Source organism: Pan paniscus, chromosome 11, assembly GCF_029289425.2.
Source record: "Pan paniscus chromosome 11, NHGRI_mPanPan1-v2.0_pri, whole genome shotgun sequence".
In the NCBI taxonomy this organism is placed as follows: Eukaryota; Metazoa; Chordata; class Mammalia; order Primates; family Hominidae; genus Pan; species Pan paniscus.
The window spans coordinates 6997758-7019731 of NC_073260.2; the positions used below are offsets into that span (position 1 = coordinate 6997758).

The 21974-nt window shown below is 43.9% G+C and overlaps 1 protein-coding gene across 14 annotated transcripts in view; it reads left to right on the plus strand.

Annotated features, from left to right (window-relative positions):
* The first annotated feature begins 1698 nt into the window (after positions 1-1698).
* Positions 1699-21974, plus strand: part of SETX (senataxin) — a 96155-nt gene continuing 75879 nt past the window's right edge. For 3 of the 14 annotated variants that reach the window (XM_034929360.2, XM_034929358.2, XM_034929362.2), the window contains exons 1-6: positions 4005-4181; positions 5337-5443; positions 9651-9834; positions 12602-12812; positions 16443-16552; positions 21169-21201. In XM_034929360.2, coding sequence (XP_034785251.1) covers positions 9658-9834; positions 12602-12812; positions 16443-16552; positions 21169-21201 — 531 coding nt within the window. In that variant the 5' untranslated portion in view covers positions 4005-4181; positions 5337-5443; positions 9651-9657. Of the gene's footprint in view, positions 2431-3666; positions 3779-3955; positions 4462-5336; positions 5444-9650; positions 9835-12601; positions 12813-16442; positions 16553-21168; positions 21202-21974 lie in introns of those variants that run through there. The other 11 variants (XM_034929357.2, XM_057298617.1, XM_057298618.1 and 8 more) reach the window with 8 other exon arrangements.

Sequence of the window (21974 nt, forward strand, 5' to 3'; positions counted from 1 at the left end):
AACCGTAATATATATATAGGATTAAAAAAACACATCAAACGGGTTCTGAAATTAAATAACAACTAGGAGGAGGAGGAGGATAGAGCCCTTGTAGGGGGCTTGTTTTCATCCACTTGAATGTGTGCGGGGTTTGTCTTCTGAGCCACAAGTTCTGACTTGTCTCATAAAAGCCATTTATTTTGACCAAACTTCTAAGTAAACATACAAAACACTTCTAATATTAAACATTGAAATAAATGTGGGCTATACAAGAAAGATTAATAAAAGACTAATCTTTATTAATAAGATTAATAAGGTAATAATCTACCCACTCATTCCAGTTCAGGATCGCGGATGGCCAGAATCTTTCCTGGTGCCAGGTGGGTGCCAACTCTGGACAAGATGCCATCCCTTTGCAGGGTATACACTCATACACACACCCATGCTCACTCAGGCTAGGACAATGTAGACATGCCAATCAACCTAACTGGCACATCTTGGGAATTGGGAAGGAAATCGGAGTACCTGGAGGAAACCCACACAGACATGGGGAGAAGGGGCAAACTCCACACACAAAGTGGCCTCGGGGCCAGGCACGGTGGCTCACGCCTGTAATCCCAGCACTTTGGGAGGCTGAGGCGGGCGGATCACGAGGTCAGGAGTTCAAGACCAGCCTGGGCAACATGGTGAAACTCCGTCTCTACTAAAAATACAAAAATTAGCTGGGCGTGGTGGTGCGTGCCTATAATCCCAGCTACTCAGGAGGCTGAGGCAGGAGAATTGCTTGAACCGAAACCTGGGAGGCGGAGCTTGCAGTGAGCCAAGATCGCACCACTGCACTCCAGAGCCTGGGCTACAGAGGGAGATTCCGTCTCAAAAAAAAGCCTTGAGCAGGAATGGATTTTTTTTTTTTTTCTCATCAATGTTATAACAAAACCACATTGAACAAAATGATCTTATTAGAGAACCTGCTATACTTAATATTGTTAAGGTGTCAATTGATTCCCCAGATGTATCTAAAAATACAATTCAATCCCTATAAAAATTCCAACTGCTTGTACTTATTTATTTGCAGAAACGGACAAGCCAATTTTAAATATTCACATGGAATAGCAAGGGACCTTAAGTAGCTAAAACAATTTTGAAAAAGAAGAACGATACTGGAGGCCTCATACTTCCCAGTCTTTTTTTTTTTTTTTTTTTTTTGGAGATGAGGTCTCACTCTGTCGCCTCGCCTCCCGGGTTCAAGCCATTCTCCCGTCTCAGCCTCCCAAGTAGCTGGAACTACGGGCATGCACCACTAAGCCTGGCTAATTTTTGTATTTTTAGTAGAGACCGGGTTTCACCATGTTGGCTAGGCTGGTCTTGAACTCCTGACCTCAGGTGATCTGCCCGCCTCAGCTTCCCAAAGTGCTGGGATTACAGGCCTGAGCCATTGCGCCTGGCCATGTTTATGGTTTCATCAGCTTTAGAAGTTTGTAATTTGTACTTATTTATTCATTCCAAATAAGTATTAATTTTCATTTCTAATTTTATATTTACAAAGTCTATTGCAGTGCTTCTGTCTAACATTCTATAGGTTGTGTAAGTTTTGGGCTCAACAATCCCTGAATGCACCTTGAATCAATGAGTCTCAGGACATAACATTGAGTGTAAAAAGCAATTTGCAGAAAAATACATCCTTCATAATTCCATATACAGAGTTAAAAAGCATGTAAAATTTATATGTTGTTTACAGACAAAAAATGTGGGAAGATGATAAGGCCTACAGAGGGCTTCAGGGACAGGAGGAAATTATGACTTTTGTGGGCTCTGGGCACAAGTTACCTTCATGGCACTTTTCTCCATTAAAAAAAATGATAAAAATTATATTTTATGGCCGGGTGCGGTGGCTCAAGCCTGTAATCCCAGCACTTTGGGAGGCAGAGGCGGGCGGATCACGAGGTCAGGAGACCGACACCATCCTGGCTAACACGTTGAAACCCTGTCTCTACTAAAAATACAAAAAATTAGCCAGGCGTGGTGGCACGTGGCTGTACTCCCAGCTACTCGGGAGGCTGAGACAGGAGAATGGCGTGAACCCGGGAGGCGGAGCTTGCAGTGAGCCGAGATGGCGCCCCTGCACTCCAGCCTGGGTGACAGAGAGAGACTAGGTCTCAAAAAAAAAAAAAAAAATTATATTTTATGACTGTGTTGGTATAAAGGCTGTGTTGGTATATTAGTGTTATATGGTAAAACAAAATATGTTCAAAATATTTGACAGGATGAAGAAGTAGAAAAGAGGAAAATAACGGTCAACGCGTGCTGCTCCTTGGACGGTTAAATTTGCATAACGGCCACCAGGCCCTTCCAACAAGCCACGCCCCCTTGCTAGAATCTTCCTTCGCCTTGGGCCTTTCCCGCAGCGTTCCCCTGGGCTTGCTCCTCATCCTCGGGCCAGGGTTCTCCTCGGTAAGGCTGTATCTGACCCACTTTTCCCAAGCTGGCCCATCTCAGCCTCTTTTCTTTATCGCCTGAGTCACCACTACTAATTGTTTAATTTCCCTGTCTCCTCTATTAACTGTAAGATGGTGACGCTGCATCATCGTGGTCAGTAGTAGGCGTTACTAAAAGGGGGTAGGGGCCGGGTGCGGTAGATCACGCTTGTAATCCCAGCACTTTGGGAGGTCGAGGCGGGGCGGATCACTTGAGGTTGGAGTTTGAGACCATCCTGGCCAACATGTTGAAACCCCGTCTCTACTAAAAACATGAACATTAGCCGGGCGTGTGGCACACGCCTGTACTCCCAGCCACTCGGGAGGCTGACGCAGGAGAATCATTTGAACCCAGGAGGCGGAGGTTGCAGTGAGCCGAGACTGCGCCACTGCACTTCAGCTTGGGTGACAGAGCGCGACTCCATCTCAAAAAAAAAAGGGGGGGGGGTAGGCTTTCCAGTGGATTTTACTCTTTTTTATTTATTTATAGACTTTTCTGAGACAGGGTCTTGCTTTGTTCCCCAGCCTGGAGTGTAGTGGCACAGTCACGGCTCACTGCAGTCTCGATCTCCCGGTCTCAATGGATATCCGCCCCCTCGCCTCAGCTTCCCAACAAGCTGGGCCCACAGGTGCTAATTTTTTTTTTTTTTTTTTCCGGAGAGAGAGTCTCGCTCCTTTGCCCAGGCTGGAGTGCAGTGGTGCGATCTCGGCTCACTGCAACCTCTGCCTCCCAGGTTCAAGCCATTCTCATGCCTCAGCCTCCTGAGTAGCTGGGATTACAGGCACCCGCCACCACGCCCAGGTAATCTTTTTATTTTTAGTAGAGACGGAGTTTCACCATGTTGGTCAGGCTGGTCTCGAACTCCTGACCTCAGGTGATCCACCCGCCTCGGCCTGCCAAAGTGCTGGGATTACAGGCGTGAGCCACCGCGCCCGGCCTCGGTGGCTGAGTTTTAATTTTTTTTTGTAGATACGGGTGTCTCGCTATGTTGCACAGGCTGGTCTCTGAACTCCGGGCTCAAGCGAGCCTCCCGCCTGGGCCTCCCAAAGTGGTGGGATTAGAAGCGGTAGCCACCGCGCCGCCGCGGGATTTACTCTGCTGTGTTGCGCATCGCGCGCATTGTTCGCAAGACCTAAGGTCTCCCTTTCTTGTAATATAAAGGATATACACATATTCCTCCGAAATTACACGTTTACATAATTTACATTTCAGGTCTTTAAAGGAAATCAAAAGAGAAAAATTATTTCGTCACCGTAGTACATCCGCTGAGACACCTGAGGCGTGGAAAAAAGAAGAAAAAAGAGGGAACGGAAATGGCCAGCGGGTAAGGGCTGACCCCACCCGCAGCAGAGCTCATCCCGGAGCCGCCCCGCCCGCAGGAAGCCCCGGGCGGGGCCGAGGTCAAGGTTCCGCGGCAAACTCTCCCAGTCCACCCTGACGGGGACTCGGGATTGGTCGGGCCCCAGCTGCCCGGACGTGACGCCAGCGCCCGGCGTGGGCGGTGCACCGCGGCCGCTCTTCCCATGCCCCGCCCCCTGGGGGGGCACCAAAACCAGAAAGCAGCGGCCGGGGCGGGGCCTGCGGCCGGCCGACTCAGCGCGGGGGCGGGGCCTACCTCGCGGCAACAGCTGGTTGGTAGCTGCGGCTGCGGGCCCGCACTTCCGCTGGTGGCCTAGAGCGGGGCCCGGTATGGAGGTGGGCTAGAGGCCGACGCCAGCCAGAGAGCGGTGAGGGTAGCGGCGGGCTGGAGGCCGTAGGTCGGGCGGGCGTGAGCGCAGACGCGGCTTGTGCTTGCAGGGCCGCTTCGGGGAACCATCGCGGCGCCTAGGTCCCGGTGGGCGGATGGGGGAAGAGTCGGCCCGGGCTCGGCCGCTTCCCTCGGTGCGGGGGCGGGAGTACCCCTCGACGGCTGGCGGCCGCCTGTTGCCTTCCTGCGCGCTGGACCCGGTCGCTGCGACCCCCTGTCCTTCCGTTGTCTACACTGCGGTCTCGTGTGAGCTGTTTTTGGTGTGGACACTGCGTAGTTTCCTTGGGGCTGAGCGGGAGGTCTCGGGGTGGAAAGTGTCGGTTCCCTCCACACGCTCGTCTACCTCCCGCCTGGAGTCCCTCCCTTTGTTGTTTTTTCTTTTTTTTTTTTTTTTTGAGACGGAGTCTCGCTCTGTCACCCAGGCTGAAGTGCAGTGGAGCAGTCACGGCTCGCTGCAACCTCGTCTTCCTGGGCTCCAGCGATCCTTCCGCCTCATCCCCCCGAGTAACTGGGACCATAGGCGCGCGTCACCACGCCCGGCTAATTAAAAACAAAATGTGTTTGCAGAGACAGGGCCTGGCTGTGTTTCCCAGGCTGAGCTCAGCTGCTCCAGGGATCCTCTGAGCCGCCGCGCCCGGCCGGTCCCTTCGTTTGGAGGAGAGTCTGTTACTCCCACTTGGAGGGGCTGGAGCTTTTGCTGCTGGCCACAGGACTTTGTCCGTCCTCCCCAACTTCTGGGATCTAAGGATGTGCCCGGCAATTTGCACGACCCAAGTGAAACGGGGGTGACTGCCTTGAGGGAAAAGAGCTCCACAAGGAGAAGGCCGAGTGTGGTATTTGATAAGTGACACAGCTGAGGATCCTAGGATTGATGTTACCTGCGCGGGCTAATAACTTGGGGGATTTTTGGCTCGGTGCCTAGCTGTCCCCGTGAGTGGGGACAGCCCCTTGTGGAACTGGGAGTCAGAATTGCAGTTCTGCTGTTACCTGGAAGTCCACAGCCAAGTTGTCTAACCTATCTGGGCTTCCTCATCAGCCAGCAGTATCTGTCTGTAATAGGATCCATACCAGGCTCAGATGAGATAAAGAGTATAAATGCCACTTACCAATTTCGTTTTTTGTTTTTTAATTTCAGAAATGTTCTTTTGGGGCCAGAGTCTGGGCATATATGAATGCAAATCCGTGTTTGTTCACAACTAAGCCCAGCTGAGACGATCACTTTTCTGTAGGCCATTTGTCCAGGTAATAATTTTTTTTTTTAGCAGGAGTTCAGAGCACCAAGGTAAGTGCAATGATGGAAACATGTGCAGAGTCCTAAAGGGACAGAGAAGAAGGTCATCAGAGACAGACTGGAAGAGAGGACGGGTCGGACAGGCCCCCCCCCAGACGTGATGACACTCAGGAAGGGCTTGCACACTGGTTGTTCTCAAATCCAGCTTTCTCTTCGAATCTTAGTGGAGTTCTTTAAAAGGGAAATAGTTTTATCCATAGGATAAAGTTTTTTTTAAGTTCCTGAGGTAAGTCTGATGTGCATTCACAGTTAAGTACCAGGCAGAGGTAGGAGGGTGGGTTTCCAAGGCCAGTGGAAGAGCTTCCATAAAGGCAGGGAATACCAGTCACCATGAATGGTTTTAGGAAGAGCAAGTCAAGGGAGGTAAGTGTGGAGGAAAGAGATGATGTGGAAGCTGGATCATCGCGGGCCTTGTGTGTGTTGAGCTCAGCAATTTGAATTTTATCCCAACATTGGAGGAGGAGTCATTTGTGCTTTGGAAGTCCAGTTTGGGGCTTTGGCCTCTGGCAGCATTTTGGAGGAGGAATTGGTGGCGATCAAACAAGAGATAGATCATTTAGGCTTCTTCAGTAATCCAGGCAAATGATGAAAATGCATTGAACTAAGGCAGTGGCGGTTGCACTGAGAAGAAAGTAGAGATGTAATTAAGGGGTAGGCTCTGGAGCTCAGAGATGGCGGCTGAGGGAGAAGGAGCGTATAGGATAATTCCTAGGTTACTGGTTTGAAAATTGAATGTATGGTAATGTCATCAACAAGGGAATATAGAACAAATAACAGATTTAAGGGAAGGACTTCGTTGGGTTCTGGTCATGTTTACTTTGAGGTGCCCGTCAGATATGTGAGTAGAGATGCACTGTATGCAGTTGGATATTGAATATATCTGGAGTTCTAGGCTAGGCTGTCAGTTATTGAGTAGGTGGAACAGTGCATCATTTCACTCAACCTCCCCAGTAGCTGGGACTACAGGTGCGTACCACCATGCCCAGCTAATTTTTATATTTTTAGTAGATACGGGGTTTCACCATGTTGGCCAGGATGGTCTTGAGCACTTGACCTCGTGATCCCGCATGCCTCGGCCTCCCAGAGTGCTGGAATTACAGGTGTGAGCCACTGCGCCCTGCCTGCATTAAGTTTTACAATACATTCTCAGTCTGGGCAGCTTCAATCTAGGCAGTAGTTGAAGCAGTGGTTTGAAGTAGGTTGCCCAGAAAGAGTACTGAATGAAGAGGTGAGAATTCTCAGGACAAGCCTTCGAAAACTTTAGCATTTATATGAGTAACAAAGGCAGGGGTAATTATGAAGGTGATTGGGTAAAAGTGGTGTCCAAAAAAATGGTGTGTTGTAGGTAAGGAAAGGATGGGCAGCATTTTCATATGCTTTAGCAGAGTCAGGTCAGGAACCTATTGGATTGGTAATGTAAAGATTGTTAGGGACTTCACATTCAGTGGAGTGTAAGGGTAGAAGCCAGAGTGCAAAGGAGCTGAAGAGGTGGGAGGGAGTGAATCTAAACTTCCAGATGTTTAGCTGAGAAGTGTAGAAGAAAGAGATTGTTATTTGAAGTTTCTGGCTAGCTAATGTTGAGAAATGGATAGCCTAAGGATAAGTCTGTAGAAAATTACAGTAATACCTATGGTGAAGCATCCTATATTTTTGGTTTTGACACATTAGCTCTCTTTTTGGTGGGTGCTCAGAGAGTTGCTTTAATTTTGATTTTGCAACTTGAGTATTGTCTGGACACACCCATTTGTCATTCACTAATGATTCCAAGCAGTTACAGTCTGATGAAACTAACAAAATAGACCTCAAGAAGAACTGAGTTGTATAAAAGCTTAAGAGGATTCACAGTAGTTTAGAAGCAATAATTTTCTCCCTAAAAGACAAAATATGCCCTATTGAGGTTTCCTGGGCTTAGCCATTAGGCCAGTGATGATTTTAAATTTGAAGACAAAACCACACACACAGCCTTTTGAAGAAGAACCATGGAAGCACATGTTCTCTTGTTGGTGTGCTCTGCAGCAGTATTCTCCGTTATCTTCTAGAGGCCATGACACTCACCTATTTTGGTAGTAACTCCTATATATTTTGAGAAAATTTAGTCTTGCTTTTTTGGTTGTGGAAATAGGCTAGTTTTCTAAGTGAAATAAAAAGCAAATTCTGTAATTTTCTTAATAGGTTTCTTTTGTTGTCTCCTTTGTTAGTAATTATTTTAAAGTACACAACATTTGGAGCTTCAAGTAAGGTAAGTGGGAAAAGAAGTATGCAACATTTTATTTGCATGGTAGTCTCACTTAAGTTTTTTAAAGCTTAAATTGGCTGCAATCTGTTAGCTGCTGAAATCATGCTTCAAATGTTTGAGAAACCTCCATGAAGTTTCACTTGCTGTTCTTACATCTTCTAAGTTCACTTTCCGTATTAAACTAGGTTACCGGGAAAAAAAACAGCTTCTGCAAGCTGTTAACTTACTAGTAGTGTGATGTTGGCCTCTTAGGTACAAGTAATTCTTCTTTTGAATAAAATAATTTTAAATTCTGCAGAAATACATTGACGACCTTATCCCATGTTACTTGGCATTTCCTAGTCTGCAGTGCCCTTGTACTAGAAGGCATTAATAAAATGTAATTGAATTAGAGTTAGTGTCAGGAAAGGGCGGTACTCTGCGGCTATCACTGCATACTCTTTTTCCCCCCCACGTCGATGAGAACTGTGTAACTCATGTTATCCTTTTTCTCTGCTTTCAGGAAACTCCTCATGTAGAACTTAGTGAAATTAAATTTCTTCTAAAGAAGTTTTGATTTTGTTTTTTGAAATCTCATTTTAAAATGTCCTTTTGTGTGTATGTACTTTAATGTTGAAAGCTACCCTAAATTCTTTTTAGAACCATGAAGAAAGTACACCTCTTCAAAAGCAGAAGTAAAAGTAATATTTAATACATTTTAAAAATCAATTCATATGACAATGTATTTGATTATGCTTATGCATTTCTAAATAATTATTTAATTGTGGGTATAAGAAGAAATTAAAGAATTTTTAAAAATCACTTTATTTTAGGAACTAGCTTTATGCCACAGAAGCCTCAGCAGCCAAGCCTAGTTTCTGTTGAGATGTTTTATATTTCTTGTTGGTAAAGATTATGTATTCTGAATTTTAGGGTGATGGTGATACTCAAAAATCTCACACTGCCACGTTTCCATTCCCACATACTCAGTGTCTTCACTTAGGTTTCTTTTTTTTGTTTGTTTTGAGACAGAGTTTCACTCTGTCACCCAGGCTGGAGTGCAGTGGTGCAATCTTGGCTCACTGCAACCTCTGCCTCCCACGTTCAAGCAGTACTCCTGCCTCAGCCTCCCAAGTAGCTAGGATTGCAGATGCGCACCACCAGCTAATTTTTGTATTCTTTTTAGTAGAGATGGGGTTTCACCATGTTGGCCAGGCTGCTCTCGAACTGCGGACCTCAAGCAGTCTGCCCACCTCGGCCTCCCAAAAGTGTTGGGCTTACAGGCATGAGCCACTGTTCCCAGCTTACTTAGGTTTTTTAACCTCCTTCTAACCTTCTTTCTCCCTGAGTGGAGAGTTTTTAAACATTTTTAAAAACTGCCTCTCCTGTGAATTTTATTACCACCAATATATTGTGTCTCTCTTTATGTACTGTATGTTTATCTGAGCTTTATATCTAAAAAGAGGAGGGCTTTTTCACGTCCCACTAACTAGTTTTAGATCTCTTTGAGGGTGACATCACTCCTGATGAGAATGCTGAGCTAGGTCCATTCAGTTTATGAAATGAACTTAAGTTTGTAATTGGTAACTTTTTTCCCCATTCCAAAATCTGTACTTTGAAAATATTGGTAAGTCTGGGTCTCTGTATATTTTCTATCAGTACTGTGTTGTTTTGAGCCTTCTCTGTAGCACAACTTTATGTTGCCTTATGATACTTATTCCTTATACAATGCTTTCATTTTTCTATGTTTTTCGTATGTCAAAAATAGAAGGATTTTTTTAGTTTAGTGAATCAGTGATTGATAAGCCAGCCAGCAGAAGATTTGGGTTTTAGTGACACATTTTAAATTGAAACCAGGGTCACAAGTTGGAAGTGTACCTATTCTTGACACACAGTAGGTCTGAAGTTGGTTTTCTTCTTGATGTCATCTTTTCTGGCTGTAGGTACAGAATGAGCACATGTTGTTGGTGTACGCCAGGTGGTGCTTCCACCATTGACTTCCTAAAGCGCTATGCTTCCAACACTCTGTCCGGTGAATTTCAAACAGCCAACGAAGACCTCTGCTACTGCTTGGAGTGTGTGGCTGAGTACCACAAAGCAAGAGATGAATTGCCATTCTTGCATGAGGTAAAATATATTAGATGGGCAATATTTTTCAGAGCTTGATAGCTGGGAAGAGAGTAAGTTTGAACTCCGTTGGAAGTATTCAGAGAAATGATACGATTTCAACTTTGTGGGTTTTTTTTTTGTTTTTGTTGTTGTTAGAGATGGAGTCTTACTCTGTCACTCAGGCTGGAGTGCAGTGGAGCGATTATACATATATCATTTTACACATTCGAGTATATTCTTAGGACAAATTCCTGAAAGTGGAAGTGCTGTCTCATGATTTTCCATGGGCCACATGGGTTTTCATAGTTTGTTTTGCTATGTTTTGGAGACAAGGTCTTTGCTCTGTTGCCCAGGCTGGAAGTGCAGTGGTGTGATCACGGTTCACTGCAGCCTCAGCCTTCTGGACTCAAGCCATCCTCCCACCTCATCCTCCTGAGTAGCTGGGACTACAGACATATGCCACTATGCTCCGCTAATTTTTAAAATTTTTTTGTAGAGACGAGGTCTTATTATTTTGCCCAGGCTGGTCCTAAACTCCTGAGCTCAAGTGATCCTCCCGGTTTGGCCCCCCAGTGTTGGAATTACAGGCATGAGCCACCATGCCTGGCCGACTTTGAAGGCTAATATAAGTCAAGTACCTAACTCATTGCCTGGTATATACTAGGTGCTGAGTAAATGTTTATCACGGATGGAATTGAAACCTGGATCAGAATTTTATGATCTGTTGCTTTTAGTCACATTGGTATAAAATAATTTAATGAAATAAAGTCATTGGGAGGGGATTTGTTTCATAATTTTTTGGTCAGTGCTGTAATACATGCATGTATCTGAGTATCTGAATGGCCTGGGTTTTGTTAGTGGGTTTTTTTTTTTTTTTTTTTTTTTTTTTGAGACAGAGTCTCACTCTCTTGTCCAGGCTGGAGTGCAGTGGCGTGATCTCGGCTCACTTCAACCTCTGCCTCCCAGGTGGGTTCAAGCGATTCTCCTGCCTCAGCCTCCCAAGTAGCTGGGACTAAAGGCACGTGCCACCACACCCGGCTAATTTTTTATTTTTAGTAGAGATGGGGTTTTACCGTGTTGGCCCAGCTGGTCTCAAAACTCCTGACGTCAGGTGATCTGCCCACCTCGGCCTCCCAAAGTGCTGGGATTACAGCTGTGAGCCACTGCGCCTGGCCAGGGTTTTTTTTTTTTAATTGGTAATAATAACTTCTTTTTTTCTTTTTTTAATGGGCAAATGGCATAAACCTCTAAGGGCAAGCATATTTTCCAGTCATGATAACAAAAGTGAAAGATATAATTCTAAATATTTGGCTTTGAATATTTGGTTTATTTATTTGATGAAAAACAGAACGTAGACCATAGAGATATATACAGTATATAGAGGAGAGGATGATTAGTAATGGACTCGTGTTGAGAAACGTGCACTTTATAAAGTTTTCTAATTATGAAGCTATCCAGCGTCTTTTCTACCACAAGCTGCGCTAAGGTAGTTAGCTATGGCTAGAACATAGAAGGGAAGACATACAAGGGCCTCGGTTTTGCATTTGACAGAGAAGCTCCAGCTTCTCTTTTTTTTTTTTGAATGTAGTTGATAGGGATGTTGAGATATTTATAGAAAACTTCTACAAGAGAAGTGTTTAAGGCTGAGCGCTGTAGCTTACACCTGTAATCCCAGCACTTTGGGATGCTGAGGCAGGTGGATTACGAGGTCAGCAGTTTGAGACCAGCCTGGCCATCATGGTGAAAGTCCATCTCTACTAAAATACAAAAATTAGCCAGGCGTGGTGGTGGGCGCCTGTAATCCCAGCTACTCAGGAGGCTGAGGCAGGAGAATCGCTTGAACCCGGGAGGCCAAGGTTGCGGTGAGCTGAGACCACGCCATTGCACTCCAGCCTGGGCAACAGCGAGATTCTGTCTCAAAAAAAAAGAAAAAGTGTTTAAACATATCATACTATTTTTTGTTTTCTTGTTTTTTTTTCGTTTGTTTGGTTTTTTGTTTGAGATGGAGTTTCCCTGTTGTTGCCCAGGCTGGAGTGCAGTGGCGTGATCTTGGCTCACTGCAACCTCCGCCTCCGGAGTTCAAGCTATACTCCTGCTTCAGCCTCCCGAATATGGGATTATAGGCATGCACCACTACGCCTGGCTATTTTTGTATTTTTAGTAGAGACGAGGTTCCTCCATGTTGGTCAGGGTGGTTCTGAACTCCCGACCTCAGGTGATCCGCCCACCTCAGCCTCTCAAAGTGCTGGGATTACAGGCAGGAGCCAGTGTGCCTGGCCTGTTTTCTTTTTCTCTTAGAGGCAGGGTTTCCCTGTGTCATCCAGGCTGGAGTACAGTGGCACAATCATAGCTCACTGTAGCTTCAGATTCTTGGGCTCAAGTGATCCTTTTGCTTCAGCCTCCAGAGAAGCTAGGACTGTAGGCATGCACCACACCTAGCTAATTTTTCTATTTTTTTTTTTTTTTTTTTAGTGACAGGGTCTTGCTTTGCTACCCAGGCTGGTCTCGAACTCCTGACCTGAAACAGTCCTCCTACCTCAGCCTTCCAAAATGCTGGGATTACAGCTGTGAGCCACTGTGCCTAGCCAATATCTCATACTGTGTGTACTCATTTTTCATAAAAGTGGCCACATTTGAATAGTTTTCTTTAAATCTAAAATACAATCTCTAATACTTTACATTTCAGAATTTTTGTACTTAGGAAAAGGCTTTCTAGGTCGTCACATTCAGTGTATCTTGTTGATGATAAGACATAACGCACACTGCCCATTTTATTTTCCTCTAGGTTTTATGGGAATTAGAAACCTTACGTCTCATAAATCACTTTGAAAAATCCATGAAGGCAGAAATTGGAGATGATGATGAGTTATATATAGTAGACAACAATGGAGAGATGCCACTGTTTGACATCACTGGGCAAGACTTTGAAAATAAGCTTCGAGTTCCTCTTCTTGAAATACTGAAATATCCTTACTTGCTTCTACATGAACGTGTTAGTGAGTATCTTCATGGTTCCTCAAGTTATATCAGTTTTATTATTTTAGTATCATAAGAATTTGGGCTTATCTGTATTGCAAATTTGTTTGCTAAACATATAATTAGGATATATAATTAGGACTTCATTTTTTTTCCAACATTTTTTATTTTTTGAGTTCAAACACAAAATACCTATTTTTGGGGCACAGTTCAAACTTACCTTGTTCAGAGGGTAACTGAAGATTGTTTTTATTTTTTTTTTAGAGGCAGGGTCTTGCTGTGTCTCCTAGGCCGAAGTGCAGTGGCGCAGTCATGGCCCACTGCAGCCTCTACCTCCTGGGCTCAAGTAATACTCCTGCCTGAGCCTTGTGGGTAGCTGGGAGTACAGGTGTGTGCCATTGCGTCCAGCTAATTTTATGTTGTATTTATTGTAGAGATGAAGTTTCACTGTTGCCCAGGCTGGTGTTGAACTCCTGGGCTCAAGCAGTCCTCCCACCTCAGCTTCCCAAATTGCTGGGATTATAGGCACGAGCCACTATGCCTGGCTCTCAACATTTTATTGTGAAAATTTTTTAACATAGAAAAGTAAATTATACAGTGAACATGATATACCCATCACATAGTTTACACGGTTGTTAACATTTTGCTATATTTGCTTTATTACGTATCTGTTCACCTCTTTGTTCAATTATTAATAATTTTCATTCTCGCCAGGCGTGGTGGCTCACGCCTGTAATCCCATCATTTTGGGAGGCTGAGGCAGGCAGATCACCTGAGGTCAGGAGTTGGAGACCAGCCTTGCTAACATAGTGAAACCCTGTCTCTACTAAAAATACAAAAATTAGCCAGGTGTGGTGGCAGGCACCTGTAATCCCAGCTACTCAGGAGGCTGAGGCAGGAGAATCACTTGAACCTGGAAGGCGGAGGTTGCAGTGAACCAAGACTGTGCCACTGCACTCCAGCCTGGGTGACAGAGGGAGACTCTGTCTTAAAAAATAGTAATAATAATAATAATTTTCATTCTTGTAGTATGTCTGTGGCAGGGTTTCTCAGCCTTGCACTGGTGACATTTTGGATAATCCTTTGCTGTGGGCTGTGCCGTCCATTGTAGGATGTGTAGCAGCATCCCTGGCCTTTGTCTACTAAATGCCGCTAGCACTCCCTGTCTCCTTTGTGACAACCAAAAATGTCTCCAGACATTGCTGAATACCCCTTTTTGGGGGTGAGGTATAAAATCACCCCTGGTTGGGAAATGCTATTCTGTAGTAATTTTCATTAACCACTATGGCATGGCTTATAGCTGTCTAGATTTTGGTTGTTGATATTTGCATTTCATAATACGAATCTCTTGAAAGTAAAGGCATTTCCCTAACCTATCAAATCTAACAATACCTTTTTTTTTTTTTTAAAGAGTCTCACTGTTGCCCAGGCTGGAGTGCAGTGGCATGATCTTGGCTCACTGCACCCTCTGCCTCCTGGGTTCAAGCGATTCTCCTGCCTCAGCCTCCCGAGTAGCTGGGATTACAGGCGCCTGCCACTACACCTGGCTAATTTTTTGTATTTTTAGTAGAGACAGGGTTTTGCCATGTTGGCCAGGCTAGTCTCAAGCTCCTGACCTCAAGTGATCCGCCCACCTCGGCCTCCTAAAGTGCTGAGATTACAGGTGTAAACCAGCGTGCCTGGCCCAAAATAACGATACTAAAATCTAGTTCATTTTCATATTTTCCCAATAGTTGCAAAATGTGTTTTTGGCTGATTTGCTTAAATTAGAATCTAGTCAGGGACCACACATTGCATTTGGTACACAGTTCTTCCAGCTCTTTTAATTCAAAACAGTCTTCTTAGCCTCGGGAGTGTAGCAACACCCTCCCTCCCCCATCTCTACAAAAAAGAAAATTTAACTGGATATAGTGGCATGTGCCTGTATTCCTAGGTACTCAGGAGGCTGAGGTGGGAGGATCATTCGAGCCCAGGAGGTTGAGCCTGAGGTGAGCCATGAGCACACCACTGTACTTCATTCTGGGCAACAGCGCAAGACCCTGTCTCTAAAAAACCCAAAAACAATCTTAAGTTGACGCTTGAACTGTGCAGATCCAGTCATACATGGATCTTTTTTCAACCAAAGCGGAATCAAAAATACCATATTTATGGGTTGCAAAACCTGCTTCTCTGGAGGGTCGACTTTAGGTATATGCTGATTTCTCAGGGCCAACTGCAGGACTCAGCTGTGTGTGGATTTTGGTATCCTGGAACCAAACCCCTGCACGTGCCAACTATGTTTGTACAGAAACCAACATGTGCCCTCATCTTTTTTTTTGGCCATGAGTTTGACTTGTTGAGGGAGGCCATATATTTGCCCTGTAGGATAACATACTTTATGGATTTTTCTGATTTCTTTCCTGTACTGTTTGTCTAAACCAATAAATTCAAAGTAACTAGATTTGAAAATTCTAAGACTTTTTCAAGTATTAAAGAATAATCTATCCGTAAAAGTATATAAGCTTGATGTTTTTTTGCAAGTCAAACAGATTTGTGTAGCCAGCATCCAGATCAAAAATCGAAACATTATCAACATCCTAGGAGTGCCCTTCATGCTTTTCTACTCACTATGCCTCCCCATCCCTAAAGCCAACCGCTGTCACTAGTGAAAAAACTATGATATCGAAAATGTAATATGAAAAAACCACAATATTTTTTGAAATTTTACTGCTAAAGTTGATTCATCTGAAAGGGTAAATGGATTGTTCAGTAAATGGGAGTGGGATAGCTAGTCACTTTAGGGGTAAAGCTGACTTTGTTCCTTGTTTTTGTATCAGATAAAGTCTAGGTGGATCAAAACATAAGATACAAATGGAGTTGGACCTATAACCATATGGTTACAGGTCCTTTATACATTCCCTATGGAGATAATTATCTTAAGTGTGAATAAAGAGCTACATTCTTTTTTTGTTTTGTTTAGAGATGGAGTTTTGCTGTTGTTGCCTAGGTTGGAGTGTAATGGCATGATCTCAGCTTACCGCAACCTCCACCTCCTGGGTTCAAGCGATTCTCCTGCCTCAGCCTCCTGAGTAGCTGGGATTACAGGCATGCGCCACCACGCCTGGCTAATTTTGTATTTTTTTTTTCTTTTTTGAGACAGAGTCTCACTGTGTCGCCCAGGCTGGAGTGCAGTGGCGCGATCTCGGCTCACTGCAAGCTTCGCCTCCTGGGTTCACGCCATCCTCCTGCCTCAGCCTCCCGAGTAGCTGGGACTACAAGTGCCCACCACCACGCCCGGCTAATTTTTTGTATTTTTAGTAGAGACGGGGTTTCACCGTGTTAGCCAGGATGTTCTCGATCTCCTGACCTTGTGATCCGCCCGCCTCGGCCTCCCAAAGTGCTGGGATTACAGGCGTGAGCCACCGCGCCCGGCAAAAAAGGGATGTATTCTAATAAGGTCAGAATAATTTCTAAGAACACCCTGTGATCAACGGATTTAGCCTGTCAGGTAAATATTGTTCCTGCATTTACAATATAAGCATTTTTATGCCTCAATTTGGAAAAATAAAAAGCAGATTTTTATTTATTTACAGAATAGCCCAAGGAGCCTAATTTAGGGAATCTTGATAAGGTGATAAGATTTATGTATTTTACTTATTTTTTCTTTTTAGACGAGTTATGTGTTGAAGCACTTTGTCGGATGGAACAAGCCAATTGCTCCTTTCAGGTGTTTGACAAACATCCAGGGATCTATTTGTTTTTAGTCCATCCCAATGAAATGGTGAGTGTGAGTGTTGGGCGATAGAAGGGTATATTGTACTTTTGTACCTATAGATAGCTATAATAGCGGTTTTTGGTGTGGATTTTGTTTAAAATGTTTGCTAAAGTTTTTCTTGCTTTAAAATTTACTACAGTTAAGTAGAGGGCGCTCTGGGGTCAAAGAAGAGGGGATCTCAGAGGGTAGGGGATACTTACCGACAGGTGATGCGTGATCTTAAAAGACAAACGGGAGTAACTTGATGTCCTTTCAGTATGTTGAACTGAACTCAAGAAGGCCTCTTCTCTTGACTTTCTCACCTGCTTGACCCACTGCAGACACATGGAGATACCGGTTACAACATTTGAAAAGTTATTTTGCTGATAGATTAGAATTAAAACAAGGGGAGGGAGGGAGACTGGGAAATTCTGGTGCTAGAGATGAAGAAGGACAAAATCCAGAACAGTGAGCAGGAACAGAAGCAGATAGCATTGAAACCTGACATAGCCCTTTGGCTAAGGTTTGAGATCTTGTCACCTTTTGTGGTAAGACAGTCTGTGCTTCAGGTCTCATGCCTAATGCCACCTAGAACTGAGTGACTACATTAAGCCAGTAGCCAGGAAGGGCTACTCTGCCAATGTAAGGCAAGAAAAATTACGTTTTTTAAAAAAAGCATGGTAATGGGATTGCCAGTCAAGATGATGGTGAATTTCAGTTTCCTCTGGGCCAAACACATATCAATGATATAAAAAAAAAGCAAAAGGAGGAAATTAAAGGGGTATAATCACATTCCTCCAAAGGAAAACTTATTTCTGTGGACCAGCAATGGAACAGAAACATAAAGTAATAAATGAGTGGAAACCTGGCCTGGGTGGCGGTGGGTAGCTCGGGATTCAGCTTGTGCAGGACAACAGGAATTAGAAGTATACTCCAGGCAAGGCAAAGAACCAAAGCCAAACCCCGCACTCCAAACAAGGGGCGGATGGGGGTGCTTCTTTGCCTGTGAAAGAAGGTTGCCAAAGTATTAAAAAGGTTCACTGGCTTTTTAAAAGCTGCTTACATATGGAGGAAGCAGGTCTGGTCTTGTAACCAGTGCCTGGGCGAAGCACTTGCAGCCTTGGTGACTGAGTCTGCCTAGCCCTTATGTAACCAAAGGTTGGGAGCCCTGAGCTGCTGATAGTAGACCTAGTTCTGGAGCAGGACTCTGAAGGATGGATAGAAAGCAGCCCAAATTTATATTTAGGAAGGGGAGGGGTAGTGGTAGGAGGGACACAGAATTCCTTCCTGTCGGATGAGCTTGCAAACCAAATCCTTGAAACACACGAGGAAAGCGCATGCACTGACAGAACAAAGACCAGCACTGTTGGTCCTTTCTCTAGGTTTAACTCTAGAGGAACTTGAAAGAGAAAATGGAGAACATTGAGAGAAACTCTGAGTTGACAAGGGCTAGTTTATTAAAAAAATTTTTTTTTATTATTATATTTTATTTTTTGAGACAGAGTCTTGCTCTGTTGCCCAGGCCGGAAGTAGAGACAGGGTTTCACCAGGTTGGCCCAGGCTGGTCTCAAACTCCTAACCTCAAATGATGCACCCACCCCGGCCTCCCAAAGTGCTGAGATTACAGGTGTAAGCCACCACGTCCAGCCAACAAGGGCTGTTTTGAAAGGTGAATGTGGGAGATGGGGAGGAGAACATCCTTAGTTTGTGAATTCCTTTTCACTCTGGGGTATTGGGTCCTATCTGGCAGTGCCTCTGGGAGGCACTATGGAATTACCTCTCAGAGCATTCTCCCACAGCCAGAGAATAAAATGGGCTGTGGGAGAATAAAGTAGAAAAGGAACTGTTAAGGTTCTGCTTCCAGTTCTCCTTCACCATTGCCTTAGATGAAGAAAACCTGCGTCCAAATCTGTTCTCAACTAAAAGATCCGATCCAGGTGAAGGTAGGAATGAAATCAGCACAGTGGATAACCCCTAATGTTTGTGAGGCACTGAGACAAGCAGGTGGAGACCAATTAACCACTGATAATTGCTTCATTATCATCCCCTCTTAACCCCAGGACTTGGGGGATTACAGCCCAGTAGTGTCTTCTAATGCTGCTTCTGCCCGGGAGTAAAGGGTGACGACCTGACTTAGAAAACTAAAATGCATGGCAGTGAGTGATTACGTTTTTCTGGCTTGGATTTTATCCATCACTCAGCCCTGAATTGATTGGGCATAAGCCAGTCTGGAGTCTGGCCTTCCATAGGCACCGCCTGATAGGAGCCAGTACCCCAGAGTGAAAAGGAATTCACAAACTAAAAATAATAGACATATGAGAAACATGAAGATTTCAGTAGAAGCAGATATATTAGGACACTTGTCCAGTAAATTTAAAATTATTATAGTAAACATGCTGGAAGAAATACGGGAAGATACTAATGTGAACTGAGAACTAGAAAACGTGAGAACCAACAAACCTACACATTGTGCGCATGGACCCTAGAACTTAAAGTATAATTAAAAAAAAGAAAGAAAATGTGAGAACCAAGCCAAATTGTTGTAACATTGAAAAATGAGATATTTAAAATAAAGGCTTCAGGAGATGGGATAGATAATACAGTGGGCACAGCCAAGAGAATGAGTGACTGTATTAGAAAATTGAGCAAATCCCTAAGAAGAAAAAGAGAAATAGAAAATATGAAAAGAAAAGCTAAAAGATAAATGGAGGGTAGTAGTGTTAACAAAGATGTAAGACGTCCCAGAAAGAGAAAAATAAAAATCAGGACAAAGAAATACCAGAGATATGGCTGGGCACGGTGGCTCATTCCTGTAATCCCAGCACTTTGGGAGGCTGAGGTGGGCGGATCACCTGAGGCCAGGAGTTCGAGACCAGCCTGTTCAACATGATGAAACCCTGTCTCTACTAATAATACAAAAAAATTAGGCAGGCGTGGTGGTGTGTGCCTGTAGTCCCAGCTACCTGGGAGGCTGAGGCAGGAGAATTGCTTGAACCCGGGATGCAGGGGTTGCAGTGAGCCGAGATTGCAACATTGAACTCCAGCCTGGGCAACAAGAGCAAAACTCCATCTCACAAAAGCAAAGTTGTACTATATGGAAAGAGAAGTTAGATCCCTACCTTATTATCATTCGTAATGACAAAATCTATCTAAAAAAACATAGTTAGGTTCAGTTTTCAAACTCTTTGCAGGAAATAGAGGTGTACAGCATTTAGATTGTAAGGTGAGGAAAGATTTGTTTTATTTTTTGAGACAGGGTCTTGCTCTGTCACCCAGGCTGGAGTGCAGTGGCGTGATGACAGCTCACTGTAATCTCTGCCTCCCAGGCTCAGGCATTTCACCAAAATCTCCTTCCTCGGTCACCATGCCCAGCTAATTTTTTGTAGAGATGGGGTTTCGCTGTGTTGCCCAGGCTGGGTTCGAACTCCTGGGCTCAAGTGCCCCCATACCTCAGCCTCCCAAAGTGTTGAGATTACATGCATGAGCCACCATGCCTGGCCTGAGGAAGGGTTTTATAAAAATGAAAGCATTGATTATGAAAGGAAAGTTGATGAACTTGACTATATTAAAATGAAAAGTTATTGTTTATCAAAAAATACCATAAAGAGAGTGAAAAATTGGGAAAAGGGCTGGGCATGGTCGCTCATGCTCGAAAGCCCAGGCCTTTGGGAAGCCAGGGCTGGAGGATTGTTTGAAGCCAAGAATTCAAGACCAGCCTGAGCAACATAGCAAGAACCTATCCCTACAAAAATTTTTTTAATTAGCTTGGCATAACGTTGCACACCTGTAGCCCTAGCTACTCAGGAGGCTAAGGTGGGAGGATCACTTGAGCCCAGGAGGTTGAGGCTGCGGTGAACCCTGATCTGCCGGTGCACTCCAGCCTGGGCAACAGAGTGAGACTCTTTCTCAAAAAAATAAAGTAAAAAATTGAAGATAATCATATTACTAACAATACGAAAAATATGGATGAAGATCTGAACAGGCATGTCCCAGAACAGAAGAGGAACTACCAATAGCTAATAAATATATGAAGGAATGTTTTCTATTTAATGATCAGGGAAATAATAAGACCACAATGATATACCATTTTATTTTTGTGTGATAGCCTGAGAATACAATTTTGGAGAGGTCATGCATTTGCAAAATCTCTAGTTATTGCTGGTAAAAGGTCTTATTTAGCTGTCATGTCCGTTTAGTCCTCTTTAATCTGGAACATTTCATTGTCTTACATGAAAATTACTTTTCTGAAGAATACAGTCATTCCTGCTCTGCCTCTTTTTAAAAAAATAAGTGAGGCTGGGCACGGTGGCTCATGCCTGTAATCCCAGCACTATGGGAGGCCGAGGTGGGTGGATCATGAGGTCAGGAGTTCGAGACCAGCCTGGCCAGCATGGTGAAACCCCGTCTCTACTAAAAATAACAAAAGTTAGCCGGGCGTGGTGGTGCACCCTTGTAATCCCAGCTACTTAGGAGGCTCAGGTAGGAGAATGACTTGACCCCGGGAGGCAGAGGTTGCAGTGAGCCGAGATGGTGCCACTGCATGCCAGCCTGGGCGACAGAGTAAGACTCTGTCTCAAAAAAAAAAAAAAAAAAAAAAAGAATGTTCCTCACTTTGGGTTTGTCTGATGTTTCCTCATGCATAGGTTCAGGTTACACATTCCCAGCTGGAGTACCATGTAAGTGATGTTACTGTCCTTCTCAGCTTGTCATATGTAGACAGAGGCACGCCATATCCTTTGCAACTCATGGTGATGTAAATTTTGAGCATTCGGTGAAGGTGCTGTCCCATTTCTCTGCTGTGTAATTTCTATTGTTTAGATACTTTAAGACCATGTAAATACTATGCATTTCATCAAGATCTCCTAAATTTAGCATTGATTAATGTGTCTTGCCTGAACTATGGTGATTGCAAGATGGTCATTTCCTAACTCCAGCACTCTCCATGTTTACTATTTACCACTTGACATTGATTGTACAGTAATCAAGAGTCTTTTCCCCTTCTACCACTTATTATCAGTAAGGTCTCATGGATTCCAAAACTTTTTCAGTAGTTTATAATTTGTTGCTTATGTTGGCATAGAGCTCATGCTTTTACCTGTGGGGTCTGTGTTTTTCCAACTTTTTGATTACAATCTGTAGTAAAAAATGTTTTCCTTGTGTATACATATGCCTATATAATGTATTTTGTAAAATAATACTTTTACTATGAAGGATGCACTCTTGATATTTTTCTGTTCTATTTAGTTTTTTTTTCTTTTTTTTTTTTTTTAAGGTTGGTTGTGAGCACTAAATTAAATTCATAGTCTCCAAGAAATTTAAAATCACTTCTTTATGCTATTCTGCCATTTAGAAATGCCCTTTGATTTCTTTTGAGATTCCTCATTTTGTGTTTTCTTTCCTTTTTTGGACATTCTGTTATGGAAAATGATAAACATAAAAGTAGCAAGAA